This window comes from Antedon mediterranea, chromosome 2 (genome assembly GCF_964355755.1).
Source record: "Antedon mediterranea chromosome 2, ecAntMedi1.1, whole genome shotgun sequence".
Lineage (NCBI taxonomy): Eukaryota > Metazoa > Echinodermata > Crinoidea > Comatulida > Antedonidae > Antedon > Antedon mediterranea.
In genome coordinates this window covers 9,308,668-9,324,963 of record NC_092671.1, presented here as the reverse complement: position 1 = coordinate 9,324,963, position 16,296 = coordinate 9,308,668, and the positions used below count along the sequence as shown (strand labels likewise).

The 16,296-nt window shown below is 33.1% G+C and overlaps 1 protein-coding gene across 3 annotated transcripts; it reads right to left on the bottom strand.

Annotated features, from left to right (window-relative positions):
* Window positions 1–339: 339 nt before the first annotated feature.
* Window positions 340–8,361, bottom strand: LOC140039597 (coiled-coil domain-containing protein 13-like). Of its 3 annotated transcripts, none has more exons than XM_072085217.1 (14): window positions 8,295–8,350; window positions 7,499–7,731; window positions 6,601–6,672; window positions 6,155–6,260; window positions 5,884–6,023; window positions 5,495–5,779; window positions 4,811–5,035; window positions 4,242–4,418; window positions 3,804–4,010; window positions 3,514–3,680; window positions 3,079–3,171; window positions 2,741–2,854; window positions 1,963–2,190; window positions 340–1,519 (listed from the first exon to the last, which is right to left on the bottom strand). In XM_072085217.1, the coding sequence occupies exons 2-14, from the start codon at window positions 7,673–7,675 to the stop codon at window positions 1,354–1,356; spliced, it is 2,157 nt and encodes a 718-aa protein (XP_071941318.1). In that variant the 5' UTR covers window positions 7,676–7,731; window positions 8,295–8,350; the 3' UTR covers window positions 340–1,353. The 3 variants fall into 3 exon arrangements, with proteins under 3 accessions (XP_071941318.1, XP_071941317.1, XP_071941316.1); XM_072085216.1 differs by having other exon boundaries at window positions 342–1,519; window positions 3,079–3,174; window positions 7,499–7,728; window positions 8,295–8,361; XM_072085215.1 differs by having other exon boundaries at window positions 342–1,519; window positions 3,079–3,174.
* Between the last annotated feature and the right edge of the window lie 7,935 nt (window positions 8,362–16,296).

The following is a 16,296-nucleotide window of genomic DNA, read 5'->3' as shown; positions in this document are numbered from 1 at the left end:
AATTTCCCTGTACCATAGTAGGCCTACAGGAATTTTTCGTAAAATGCCCAAAATATACTGAATTTTTCAAATTCAATAGATATGCGATAATATGGCCATATATGCACATATATTGTGTTATCATCTCAGAGCCATAGTAACTAGTTATGTCAAAAAATAAAATGGTCGAAATATGGCAAATTTTCGGAAATTTTCCTGTACTATAGTACAGAGATTTTTTTCGAAAACCTTATATAGAGCCATTTTTCTAAAATTTCCCTATATATGCGCATATATTGTGTTATCTTATTTTCGAAAATTGGCCCATCATTATAATGCAAAACCTAAATAAATTCCTGTCTTTTGATTGGACATTAGAGAGGTTTCGCAATCTTACGAATACGATAACGAAAACGGATACGTCACGCACACGTATTCGTTTTCGTAAGCCATACAAAAATCTGTTTCGCATGGCAACGAAATATTGAGGCGCGTCCAAAATATGACTGCGGTAAATTTGAGCGAAGCGCAGGTACGTGTTGCTTGGTGCTTGGCTGCCTAGGCCTAGCGTAACATCAAAGCGAGTGAGGACTTTAAAAACTGCTATTTATCAAAATTGACTTGGCATTTTAGTAAATTACTTTAGTAAATTACTTTCAATAAATCTATAATTATATTATAATCATGAATCATTGATTCAAATGCAAAATGTGCAAAATAGATCAAAAACTATACTCGTTTTGCAGTTACGAATATGACTGGTGATATTCGTCAACACGAATACGCTTTACGAATATGAAATGGGGATCAGCACCAAAGTTTCACAAATGTATAACGTATCCGTTTTCGTAAGGTTGCGAAACCTCCCTAATATTACCATTATTTATTTTTGTGTGTAAAGCGCTTAAAAACATTGTATTAGGCGCTATATAAAACTACCATTATTATGTTTAGTGTTGGCTTATCAGAGACTCGAATCAAAATCAGAATTATTGCACTGTTAATAGTACTCAATAAAATGACAGACAGATTTATATATTATTTGAAATATTGGAAATTCTAATTTTTAAATTATATTAGGGTAACTAAGTTACTATTGAATTTAGTAAGCACAAGTTATCTAAGAAATAATAACACGACAAATGCTTGGCAAATGTGACCAAATACAAATATCACACTTAAGCTAGCTCTGTCTCCTCTATCAAACTTTGTGACAAAAACATGTGATTTGCCCATATATGGAATAAATGACGTCATATCACTACCATATTTATTTTGGTCAAACTAATTTGATAGTGTAGACAGAGCTTTACTAAAACTGAACTAGCGGTCTTTCAATTTACAATATAATATATTCAAAGAAGGCTGACGCTGTTATGATCCTATACTTGTTTGTTTGAACTGTCTTAGGCCCTGTAAGAAAACTTTTCTAGTCTGCTCCATCATCTGATGATAAAGTTTCAGGTCCTCGTCTTTACTTTTCATGGTGCTTTGCAGGGCTGCCTTCAGGGCATCGTTCTCGTCTATTTGAATTGCTAACCTGAAACAATTTATTTATCAAAGTTCATTTATTTAAAACATTTATTTACAAAAGAAAAGGCTCTATCTTTTGGAAGAATTAAGTTCAAGTTATCTTTATTGTGTTTTCACAAACAGGTATAAAATAAAATTGGTTGCTGGTTATAAAACAGAATAAAATAATAAAAAACATTAAAAGGGGCATAAAGAAAACAAAAAATAAATATGAATACTTGATAGCGGTAGTACTGTACATCTAGTTATCTCTATTTAATATATATACAAATAGCCTGACAAACTAACGTGTGAAAGTGTAACTTGAACAGATTTATTTTGCGAGATATTCATAATTACTACTGGACAATATTCGCATGCTAAATGAGCAACATTTTATCAAATCTATATTAATATCTAGAGCAAGAGCTGAAAAAAAAGTTCAACAACTAAAAAAAACATTATCCTCACCTGGTCTGCAGTTCTTCCAGGTTTTCTGTAGTCAACTTGATATCTGCTTTAAGAAGCTCTTCTTCCGTTTTTATTGCTGCTGTGAGGGCGTTTTTTGATTGCGTAGCTCCCTTGCGACCAGATTCAATTCTCATCTTACCTAACTGCTTCTCAAGCTGTACATTCTGTCGTTTTAGTTCTTGAGCTTGAGAATGTGTATCAGCTTGATTCTGATTGGCCTCTTCCACTCTAAACACATGATAATTAAATCACAATTAATTACAGTAGCAAACATTTATCATGGTACAGGCATACTTTTAAAAGTATACAGTTAAATAAATATTAACTGATTTGGGAGATAAAAAATGCAAAATAAAATTTAGACCTCCTATTTCACAACCCTGGATCTTTCACTGTTACACTCACTCACTCCGTTGTCATCTAGTCAACCAGATATTGTAAATTGAATTTCACTTTTTTTTAACCTGCCTTGTGCACTCTTGAGTGGTACGTGTGCTATATACATCCATATTATTATTATTTATTATATCTAAGTCCAATGATGGTTCTCCATAGGTTTTTATTTTGCATAATGGTCTCACGATTTCTGGTAGTATAGCCCTGTGTCTTCTTGGAACTGATCAACATATGTCATGATAGGTCATCCCACAAATCCTTTTCCACTGTTCCAAACATGGCCAAAATAGTTCAGAAGATCCCGTTGAGAGGAGGACTATACAGTCTGAAAAGCACACAAAAGCTACAGAATGACATCAATATTAAGTTAAGTACTACATACCGTCTCTGTAATACTGCAACCAGTTCCATCAATTTTTCTCGCTCCACTTCAGCAACTTGACTGAAGGATTTATATTCTTGACACTGCCGCCTTAACTCATCAACATCCAATGCACTGTAGAAAAGAAGTAAAGTATGTTGTACATTTATCTTTTAAACATTTTATTTAAACAAAATTAAATCACAAAACTTCGGAATACTTGGGACAATTACAGTACCTCACCATTAGTTAGATAGAGAAAATGTCCTGGGTGGCAATTATATTATTGGGGTACTTTAGTCGTCCTGCTGGTAGGTGATTATTGCCCAGAGATAGCAGATTTTCTATATTTGACTTACTTTGCACTTAAAGGCCTAACAGATGTGGACGATGGCCTTCCTGGACTGTCTATACTTTGTCTTGATGTACTACGTGCACTATGCCTGGAACCACTTCTAAAAAATGACAAAAAAAACAATTTAAAATGATATTTATACATAAAAAATATATATGACAAATGGTATTTTGTATTATGCGCTTTCTACAGTGACAGCTGTCTCAAAGCGAAGTGGACTAGATTATAGCATTTAACAACTTTCATCTCTCCCCTTTCATGACTTTCAGTTGTCCACCAAATGACATTCAATCATCAGTCTGTCAATAATGGCATATATGGTAGTATCAATACCACAATGCATGATTAAAAAATAGTTTGAATACTGGGGCTTAAAACCAATTGGATGGACTTATGTGCCAAAATGATTGATCACACCACCACAGCTGATAGCACTAACCTGGAGGGAGGTACTGGCCCACCACTGAAATGTCCATTTACACTATTGTCAAAGGTCACAACCTTTGTACCTGTCCCTGGCCTTTCTACTTGGCTTGAGGATGGCCTGCTTCCTCCACGAGATGGGGGACGCTCCATAAAACCATTCATGCTATGTCGTTCTTCTTGCTAGTAATATGTGAAAATATTATAACTTTTGTAGGACAAATTACATTCATAATATCGTACACAGTGCACATTCGAATAAGTACTAAATCAAAAGAAAGAAAAATAATTAAATTGAACTCTAACCTTTAACCTCATTTGATTAATTTCATCCTCAAGATTGTGAACTTTTTGTTCCTTTTCTGCAACAATTCTTTTCAACTGTTCAACAATGTTCATGTCGTGTTGGTTTTGTTGATGCAAGAGTTGCTGATGTTGCTTTTGCTGTTTCTTTTGTTCTTCTTGTTGTCTGTGTGTTTCATTGTAAACTTCATTCAACTGACTTTGTTGTTTCTGTATAAAAAGAAAAACAAAGACATTAAATAGAGAAATTATTATCAATAATTTATATTTTTAGATACAAGACAATATATTTGCACAGGCATACATTTTAACACCTTTGTTTTGTTTGAAAGTCAAAGTTTTCACCCAACTATCTGTACTGTACTGTATCTCCATATATATCCAGTATCCTGTATACACTATAGATACAGTACTGAGAATCAGTTTTAATCTGAAACTTACCAATAAAGCTGATATCAACTCGTCATCATGTTTTCCTTTATCTATAAATGTACTAATTTGTTGCTTTAGAGACTTAAGCTCATTTGCCAGTACTTTGTTTCTAGCCTTTGATGCGTCACATTTCTCTTTTAGCCTAGAGTAGTCCAACTGTAAGTCTTTCAGTTCTTCATTTGCTTTCTGTTTAGAAAACACCAAAGAATATGAGTAATGGTATTAAGACATTTTTTCTAACAACTAAAAATTATGGAACTTGCATCGAAAGCTATGCTTGACTGTTTTAATAAGTTGACAGTATTATTTATATATATATAAATCCAAAGGCAAAAGTGGCTAGATCTCAATGGAGATACAAAATAAAATAAGCTAAAACCTAAATCAAAATGATGAAGTAAAACAGCCAGAAAAATTGGCAGAGCTTTCAGGAAAATAATGATATACTGTATATATATAAACTTTTATTTACTTTGTTAAAAGAAAATTAAATTTGAATAAATATACACTACAGTAAGATTAGCAGTGAAATTAATAAGGAACACATAATACTACAGAAAAGAAATTTCTTAGCTTACAGCCTGTGCTTCTTTTCGTTCTTTTTCCATTTGTCTGATTTTTGTACGGTTTTTATCAGCAGTTGACGAACTATGGTTGCTTTTGAAGGTCCTTGCGGAGACAATGGATTCAGATTTGTCATCTGGGATATCCATCGTCATAAATTGGTCTTCAAGACTCATCTGTGTGTCTGGTCTGGTAGAAACAAAACGCTGTTGATGTAACTGACTTTCAAGTTCAGAAACCTGTATATAGATATTTAAAAAAAAATAAATTTACTTGATTGAGCTAGTAAGTTTAACTAATCTGCAGAGTGCAACACAAAAGAAATTCATCAAAAATCTAAGAATTGTGTAGAGTATTGTTCTTATGAAAATGGCTTGATGCCTCCTTTACATTGACAGCAACCAGTAATCATATATTTACTAAACTGGTGTCAGATTTGATACAATTAACATGTCGGTTTTGTCCAAGGCGATGGGAACGATAACACAAGTATCTACTTAAAATGTATACAGTACATCATAGTCAGCACAATTTCATTGGGTAGTGCTAAGGAGATGCACTTAAACAATAATGTGAATATAACATCTGTTTGTTTGTTTTGTTTTATTGCAGAAGGTATTAAAATTATATATTGTGGTGGCACCCTCTGTTTTACATAACTTAAGCCAATGTGTTAGAGCATGCAAAAAAATACAAACCTTATTTTGGAGGTTGAGTATTTGCTGGGCCCTTCCACGGGCTCCACCCTTGCTGTTCAGAAGTGCCTGTACATTGGCATGTTCACCCACCTCTTGAGTAAGCACTCTGTGAGCAAGTTTCAATTCCTGCTTAAGTGAGCCGGTTTGATTTCGATACTCCATCATCTTAGACGTAGTTTGGTTGAGTTTTTCTTGAATCTGTTTTATTTCCGCTTGTAACTGTTCTTTCTCGCTCGGTTCTTCAAAAGTTGTCAGTGCTTTGTAGTTGCCATTTGATTCATTTAGCTAAAATAAAATAGTTCAATAAAACAACTTTACATAAAATGCATTCAAAAATACACACACAAACACATACAAAATAATGTTACAAAAATTATTAAAAATCATACCTGTTTCTCGGTCTCATTTAGCTTTTTAAGAATTTGTTTTACTTTTGTTTTCTCACTCTCTAATTCTGATTTCATTTCTCGGTTTTTCTTCGAAAGATCAACAATCTTTGTCGCTGCAGTTTCACTGGCTACACCGCTTCCTGTGGACAAATAATAAATATAATATAATACTGTATACACTTTCAAAAACTAAATTTATGTGGGTGAGCATCTATATTTGAAAATAACTCTTATTATTTGCCAATTGCGTTGGGGTAAGGGATTAAAATACCTGCAATTGCTATCCTTTCACTTTCTCTTTGCTTCTTTAGTCTTTTTATTTCATAATCCCTCTCACTCAAAAGCTTGTAAAGACGACCAGTTTCATCCTTCAATTCCTAAAAAGAGACATAATGCATAAAACAATCATGATTAAAGAGAAAATGTCTCTATTCTCCAAAAACCAAAACTAATACAGTACAACACATATAAAGCCTTGTCTACACTATCAAACTTTATGCGACAAAAAATGTTATATGCCCATATATGGGCATGATGATGTCATATCACTACCATATTTGGGCATACCACTACCATATTTGGGCACTTTTTTGGTCAAACTAGTTTGATAGCGTAGACAGAGCTTTAAGGAGATACCTTCGGGACCCGATAACATATCTTATTATTAGGTGTGGTTCATTGTTCAGGTGCATTTTGGGCAATGACTAAAAAACTTACTCTAATCTGTTGGTTCAGATGAGTGTGTAATTCCTCATTATATATTGCAGTGTCTGGTATACCTTCACTAAGCTGTAAAATAAAACAGCATTAAATAATATAATTTAATTACTGTACAATTGTTATGCATAGAATTATGTTGATATTGATTTCATTCAATACAAAAAATAAGAAACAAAATTGATAAAAAACATTTAACATTCAATCTCAATTCAGGTGACACCACTAAAGCTCTGTCTAAACTATCAAAAAAGTTTGGTGTGCTCAGCTACGGTCGTGATATGCCCCATGGTAGTGATATGACATCATCATTTAATACCATATAGGCACATCACATTTTTTTGTCACATAAAGTTTGATAGTGTAGACAGAGCTTAAGATTAGTAAAAATACTCATTCCATATTGCTTGAAGAGTTCAACATAAATCGTTCAACATATATTATCCAATTTGTTATTTCTATTAAATATCAATTTAAAAGTCTATTTTTAAAAATAACATCTTGCATGGATGCTGGTAATGCACTTGTCAATTGTATGACTCACTATACGACCCCCGGGAGAGGTGCGTCATGGGTGCGTCATTTACAAATAATTACTGACGCAGGGGTGCGTCAAAAAACCTAGATGGTACGTCACATCAATGAACAAGGTGTGTCAATGTCCGTCACTTTACCACCCACCATATCATAAACAACATGGTCACAGTGCGTCAAAATGGGTGCGTCATGGTCACCTAAAGGTAAGTCACCTTTTTGACGCACGGGTGCGTCATGGTATTCAAAAGTATGACGCACATCGGACAAATGACGCACCTCTCCCGGGGGTCGTATAGTGGGTCATACAATTGACAAGTGCATAAATATGTTATGTCAACTGAATTGTATGTTAAAATTTTACCGATAGACCTAGGTCATCTCCAATGTCAAGACCAACTTGTTTTGCATCTCCTTCAGCGGTGTCATCCGTTTTCTTCTTTTTTTCTTCTTGTCTTTGCAAACGACGTTGCATTTTCTTTTGTTGTTGATCTTGTAGAGCTTGAAATTGTTGACGTAATGTTTCATTTTCAGACTCCATTATGAAACAGGTTTAGTAAACAACAATTCGGACAAACTTGATTTCCATTGGCTCTGAGTGAGTGAGAGTAAAATCAAAATAATCTTTAGGCTTAGGCCTAATTAATAATCATTCTGTAGTATAAAAAAGTGACATGTATTTGTATTGTAAACTAATGACAATGTATGGTACTTTTTGGCTAGTACTAGTAGTAGGGGCCTAGGCCTAGGCCATGGAGGTATAATTTTATACCTCCATGCCTAGGCCTAGCCTAATTAATTTCTATTTCGCCCCACTAGGTTACTAGATAAATACATATATACAATTTAAATGTGTTCATATATTTATATATAGGCCTAGTCGGTACATCCCTTTCATATTCTTAGCCAGCTAGGCCTGGTCTATGCAAGATTTCATCCCCGTGTAATCCCCTTCTGTTCTGACCTTTTCTAATTCGCTGCGCAACAAACAAAAACAAAACGAGAGGCTAAGCCTTGCCCGGCCTTGGACTAGGCCTAGGGCCTAGGCGGCAATAAGAAATTCCCAATGTTAAAAATAACAAAACGTTACAATAATATTAAATATATTTCTTTTATTAGATCATAAACTGTAATGCCGGATAATTGGTTACATAACTTACCACTAACTATCACACAGAAAAACAAAACAATTGTGAGGAAAATATTTTTGGCGTTTATATTCTCCGTGGGAACGCAGTATGTTGTAAAACATAAAATATACCACCCAAAACGAATCAACACGATTCATATTGTATAGGGTGGCAATAAATAATAGGCTTAATAATAAAAATAATTCAGGTCTATAAAAAGCAGCTTTAACCAAAAATAAAACGTTGAAAATATAAAAATATTAATAATTTTCTCGAATGCATTTCAATCAAATTATTAAATACGTGCGTCATACACTATTCTTCATGCTTAAAATTAAAATTCTATAACCGTAAATGCATTTAATAATGACTAAATCCAGTTAATATTCATTCCTGATCTACTATATTACTAATCCATTTATAATTATTTATGAATAGTCGCGTATACGAGCAAGTGCCCCACATTATTCACGACTAAATGTTATTGCAATTATTCCAATACGCCTCCGCAAACTTAGTGGTTCAAATTTAATAATTTGATATATTTATAATGATTGAATTGTAAACGAATATTCATGAAAATGAGACTAAATTGAAGGTATTGGGGGGTAACGCCGCAACATTAAACCACCAATCATAGCGACAGTTCGGACAATCCATCGCGTGGCTCTATCTGTTGCATTGTGTTTGCAATTATTGTACTGTAGGCCTAAACATACTCTTCAATTCCTTCTGGATTGATGAAAAGGATGTTTAGCGTTTTAGGTCTATACCTAATATCTACTGAGGATGGATTTTAATTCGCCATGATTTGAATTTAGCCTACAATTAAGATCCAATTCTCTGTAATGCTACTAATTTGAAAAAAACAATCATACTGCCTATAATTTTAAACAGTATGCTTGTGGGTATTTAATAAAAGCATTAATTCCAAGGGATGCAATGAGGTTTCGACTTAATAAGTGGGTTAATGAATGCAAAAATACTGTACTTAGGCCGTAGGCTCGAAGATAACTTGGGGTTGTCTCTATTACAAAACCGATATCGGAAGTAGGCCTACAGAGCATCAAAAATGAATTTAGATTTTAATAATCAATATTGTCAAACAAGTTATGCATTTGAAGGCAACGTATTCCACATTTTGAATATCATCTTGTCTATAGTGTTACGCTAGAATAGGCCTACTACTAACCATTGACACATCATTAGCGCAAAGCTTCAATGGTTGAAATGCAACGTCGAAAGCGCAACGTTGTGTACGTTGATCAATCACAAGCGATGTCGCTTGTCATTGGTCAGGTCGTTTGCGTTGCGTCTACGTAGTTGTGTTGCGTCTCCTTTGTCAGAATCAAGCGTAAAATATTGGTTCCCAATTGACGTAGGCCTATATGCAATTCAACGAAGTTATACGCAGGTGAGCGACAGGCAGTTCGGGTAATACTCATCGCACATCGTAATTGGTCGTAATAATGGATGCTGTGCGCTTACATCCTCCTAGCCTTGCGTCCGAGCTTAAACATATTTTACCATCTTGCTTTTTTTACTTTTTTATATTTTTAAACTCAGTAGGCCTAAGTGAGTTCTGAGAACATGCTGAAAATTGGTTCAACTTATTTTATTCGAATTATAAATAAAATGCAATATTCTAGTATCATCTCTGTTAGCAACAATCACCCTAGCAACATAATAACAACAAATAAATAATAACAACACCGATAATCTCTTATTATATTGACAGTATTAAACTGTTAGTTCAATATATATTTTTCCAAGAAAATCCAAAGCCCCTATTATAGCTTGTGCATCAACAATCCAATGTCTAAAGACAATATAATGATGGTATATCGTATCAGATTTCCGCAACTTACAATATAAAGCCTTGATACACTATACTTGATTAATGTGAAAGATAATAGAAACAATAGAAGCCATCTATTAGATATTCTATTCAAATCTTTCTGCAGTCGGTGCTGGGCTGTTCATTTTACCTTTAACAATGCTGGCAATATCCGTGATAAGATGCCGAACTTTTTAAGTTCAAGACCATATTAATTAACGCGAGATGCGGAATATTATAACAAAGACGAATAATTGAATTCAATAATATTAAGCCAGTCTCTTTAGTCAGTCTCTTTAGCCAGTCTCTTTTATATGCATTCCATCATAAGGTAGTACATCAACATTACGATTTAATTAAAGTAATTTTGAATAAAATACTGTAGAATATTATTAAATATTTTTAAAATGATGAGCCTACAGTATAGTACACTTAGACGTACTCATAGCAGCACTAACAAGGTACACTAACTAGGCCTTACACCTCATAAAAAAACAACAAAAATGCAACATTCGTTGAACGCGGCAAACCTGAACACAGGTGGGCGGCGTACAAAGAGTTTTACTTTTTACACGACTCACACACTTCTGCACTCTCGAAATCTATCTTATGTCTAATGTTTGAAATACTACATGTGTTGTACATATTGTTTGCATTGGAATTAAAGCTTGGTTCCCACTAGAACGTAACGCAACGATGTAAACGCAACGCAAGCGTTTTAACCAATGACAAGCGAAGTTATAGACAGTTAGCAATCACAAGCGAATAAGCCATCGCTTGTGATTGGTCAATTCACTTGCGTTGCGTTACGTCCTTGCGTTGCGTCGCTAGTGGGAACCACGCTTAAGACATTTTATACGAATCAATACAGGCTACTTCAAATGATTTCAAATTATTTCAGACGTCTTGGTTCATGATAAAGTTGTACCGCACACGTGCAATCCATTATTTTTCACCTGGAATTATTTACATGACAATGAAACACGTCACGTACCTTTTCAGCGTTCTGAAAACTGAGAGCGCGTATGCCTACAACAAACATGGCGTAGTACTGTAGGTACGTGACGTAAGCGTGACGTATTCTTAGAATATGACAATCTAAAGTATACTGTAATTGTTTTATTTATGCATGCTTAGGCCCTATTATTACAATAAATTCCCTTAAATTGTTAGTTTAATAGTCATATTAATGATAATGATTACGGTAAGTGTTACTCAGCTCTAAATGGTGTTTTTCTTGTCTTATGCGAAGATTGATCACGTGTTTAATTCTTTGCGAATTGCCATTTAACAGAGAGATAGTTAATGGGTAATCGTTGACTCAGGAGTTTCTAAGAATGGTGACGTCACTCAACATTGTGTTTCTATATTGCTTTTATTGTTTTTTTTCCCCTGCTCTCCAGAAAATTGCATTTGGTTGAATTGTCGCTATCCAATTGAATTTAAACAACACCATTATTATTATTATTATAATATATTACTATATTTCGACATAGGCGGCTTTTTGTCATTCTCACAGAATTCCTAATCTTTATCGTTTCTAAATTAATTAATTCATTTTCATAGTTTTAGACTTTGTTTTGTGCTTTTTTTAAAGGTATTATATCATATAGGCATACTTATTTATGTATTTCTTAATATTGATGTGAATATTTTGTTGTAAGAATGACAAATAACAAATATTTTTAGATATATTCCCGAACTATACGGGTTCATGGGCTAATTAATTAAATTCTCATATTACAATCTTATATAACAAGAATCAATATTTTTCAGATACATACAAGGATGCAGGTGTTTTTTGTAATCTTTGTAAAGTTCCTTTAAAAGACGACTTAAGTATTATGCTTTATGACATTAAAATATTCTATAAATAGCAGATTGAGTTCTGAAAGTTCATGAAAGCCGAACACGCAGCCGGACAAAATACGTTTCAATTCGATTTACAACGAAATACAAAAGATATGATTAATCTCAAATAAAAAAACGACAGTTAATCGTAAGTCGTCATATATGTTCGTTATTTATACCGTACTAATTCAACCCCCCGTGATCCGTTTAGTCGTTCATACTTTGTGTATCAATATTATATAACAAGTTTATGTGGACTATATAATGTAAAAACATAGATCATCATAACGGATTTATACTCAATTATACATAATTCTGGAATTACAAGTTGCTTTTTTAACACACCTGAATTCTGTTTATTTTAATAAATTCTAAATAGTATAAGCACTCACATAATATTAATAGACAAACCGTTGAAGGCAATACAAAAGCTAATCTATAAAAACATACATCATTCAGGAAGTAAAAAGGTATTATGGATTTTGAGAAGCAAATACAGAGTAACATTTGCATGCGAAACGTACATTAATGTAATAACAGGAAATTATCCTAAACGTGTTATTAATTAATAGTTAAGAGATTATAGATTTATTGTATATTTATTATGTGTGTTTTCACAGCAATCTCAAAGTAATCAAAGCGCAGTGTTGAATAGATGTAAACCCCTGTCTACAGTATCAAACTTTATGTGAACAAAAAAAATGTGATGTGCCCATATTATGAACATGATGAGGTCAAATCACTACCATCTTTGGGTATATCACTACCATATTTGGGCACATCACACTCACACGTATTAGAGATCACTTCATTGAGAAATACAGACATACAAACACTCAACTTGGGATTGGTTCATTTTAGCGTGTTTCTGATTGGCCTAAACTTTGCTGCCGGCCGTACGTACGTCAGTGGTGTAGCAGCCACAGCGACAACATAAGATGACACTTTTGATATGCGCGTCCCAAATGATGAAATTCGTTGCTTCACTGTTCAAGCTTAAAGGACAATTTACACAACAGACGAGCGGTCTTTTAAGGCCCATTTACACTAGGACGATAACGATCGACGATAAATAGACAAAGGTGCATTTTTCATACATAAAACAAAAGAAATATAAAAACTTTTCATTCTAGAACTATAGAATAACCATCTATGCTTCCTTTGATGAAAATGATATTTTCACACGTCCAATCAAATGACGTCATGATTAGTAAGAGCAATAATATCGTGACAATACAACGATTTTATTGTTTTTATTTATCATGACGTCATTTGATTGGAATTTTAAAAATATTATTTTATCAAAGACAGCATAAATGATTATCCTATAGTTCTAGAACGAAAACCTTTCTAATTTATTTTGTTTTATGTAAAAAAAATGCATGTTTATATATTTATCGTCCATCGTTATCGTCCTAGTGTGAATGGGCCTTAACGGTGGTAAGCGGAGAACCACGTAACTTGTCCCACGTAGAATCTGTATCTATCCTGAACGGAAAACGCCCGTCTGCTCCGCAGTGTATGTAAATAAGGAATAACATAGATTCTATATTTTTATTACCGTTACCGCTTGTCTGTGTAAATTAGCCTCAAGGTCTGTCTACACTATAAAAAATGTATGATGTGCCTAAATATGGTGGTGATATTCCTAAATATGGTACTGATATGAAATTATGTCCATATATGGGCACATCACATTATTTGTTGTCACATAATGTTTAAGGAGGCTCCTGTTAGTAATTGTAGATAACATTCGTAGGCAAAAAACTTTATTATCTATTCTCATTGACCTCTCATTCTTGATGCTATAAGTATATAAGTCAATTGATTTATTATTTATGAAATATAGATTTATAAATCGTAATACATTTTTAATTGTTTTTATATTATGAATGAATTAATGAATAACAACAGTTTCGAATTCAAGCAAACTATGACCGTAAATCATAAAAAATGAAAAAACTTGTCAAAAACACTTAAACGTGTTTTAAATGGCAATATAAATATCACATAAGGTCAACCCTCATTTAAATTTGACGGGACTTTAATTATTAACTCGTTAACAGTGTTATGACATTTGATTAAATTTACCGCTAATTAGAAAAGCTGCAGCCCACTCATCATGGTAATTATTTCGTATTAAGTATCAATAGCACGAATAGACGAGCGGTGGACTCCCAACAATCTAGGTACGTTTGCCTGTTTGTAATGTACAGTAGCCAGTGGCGTATACGGCTATGAGCCCTCACAGGCTAAACACAGGGGCCTAATATTTTCAAAACTCGTATACTATAACTTAAAAAAATACACGTGCATTCCGTGTATTATTCGTATAAGTTATTACTCTTCATGCACATCGTGTGATTTCCCGTACAGGGTTTAATGGTGAAATTACATTTCACTCTTTCCTGGTTTAATCAATTCCGATTATACACTGTAAAAATAGTGTTTAGATCTTAAACATGTATTTTGTACACACTTTTCCCACACATTTAACCTTAAACATGTTTAGGATTACATTTCATTCTAAACATGTAGGCCTAGTATGTATCCAACTCAAAACATCAGTGACGTGTTGATTGTGAAACATGTGGAGAAATATAAAGACACGTTGGTTTAAACGTGTTTAATTGCCATGTGTGGAGCTCATGTGTGAAGCTTTTTTCTGCCACAGTAAAATCGTATGCACGCAACGCTAAACACGTACTTTATTATACAATTATTATAATACTTTATATTATACAATCTTAAGACGTTTTATCTGTTAAATGTTATTACTTTATTATTACTTAGTGTGCAACATTGTAAATTTGCGTTTGTGGGTGTTTTTGTTTGTTTTGGGTGATGATGTGTCTAAATGTCTTGCTATTGAGTTAATGTTAGCACTCAAGTCCAGTAAAACGATTTATGACGTCATACAATATCATACGAGGCCTATATCACCAACCACATACTTCTCAGCCTTTTGCGTCGCTTTAAACAAATGATGAAAATGAGTAAAACATTTTAGAATTACCTGGCAACCGTTTGTAAATATTTACTACGATTAATAATTTTATCAAAACATGTATTTATGCGATATAGAGACACTCCACGTGTTAATTGCAACACTTGACCACTTCTTAAGTGAGTGGAGGAAGATTTTGTATTGATCTGTTGTGCACAACGTATATATGCTATATAAACGTGAAAGAGATGAGATAAGCAAAATTGATTGTAATTACGTTTAAAAACACTCGATTAAAACAACCATTGGTCCGATTTACCCGGTTGATTTTACGGGGTGCTTTGAATATTTTCAAAGGTCAAGACTAATCAACCAAAATCAATCAACTAAATCCTTAATTAAAATCATAAATAAATAGAGCATACATTTCATAAATGGAAATTTAATTAAATTATTTTTGATGAATTTCTTATTCTGAACAGATGACTACCGCACTACATGAATGATGATAATTTACAGTAATGAACAAACTGAAATTAATGGTCACGTGTCAACATCATTCCTATTATCTTTAGTATTAAATCATTCTTATCATCTTTAGTATCAACATCATTCCTATCATCTTTAGTATCAACATCATTCCTATCATCTTTAGTATCAACATCATTCCTATCATCTTTAGTATCAACATCATTCATATCATCTTTAGTATCAACATTATTCTTATAATCTTTAGTATCAACATCATTCCTATCATCTTTAGTATCAACATCATTCCTATCATCTTTAGTACCAACCTCATTCTTATCATCTTTAGTATCAACATCATTCCTATCATCATTCTTTAGTATCAACATCATTCCTATCTTTAGTATCAACAACATTCTTACTTTATCATTAGTATTAAATCTTTCTTATCATCTTTAGTATCAACATCATTCCTATCATCTTTAGTACCAACCTCATTCTTATCATCTTTAGTATCAACATCTTTCTTATCATCTTTAGTATCAACATCATTCTTATTATCTTTAGTATCAACATCATTCCTATCATCTTTAGTATCAACATGATTCTTATCATCTTTAGTACCAACCTCATTCTTATCATCTTTAGTATCAACATCATTCCTATCATCTTTAGTATCAACATCATTCTTATCAGCTTTAGTACCAACCTCATTCTTATCATCTTTAGTATCAACACCATTCCTATCATCTTTAGTATCAACATTATTCATATCATCTTTAGTATCAACGTCATTCCTATCATCTTTAGTATAAACATCATTTCTACCATCTTTAGTATCAACATTATTCATATCATCTTCAGTATTATCATTACTATCATCTTTAGTATCATCATCCTAATATTCCGTATCCACATAACAATCCCCT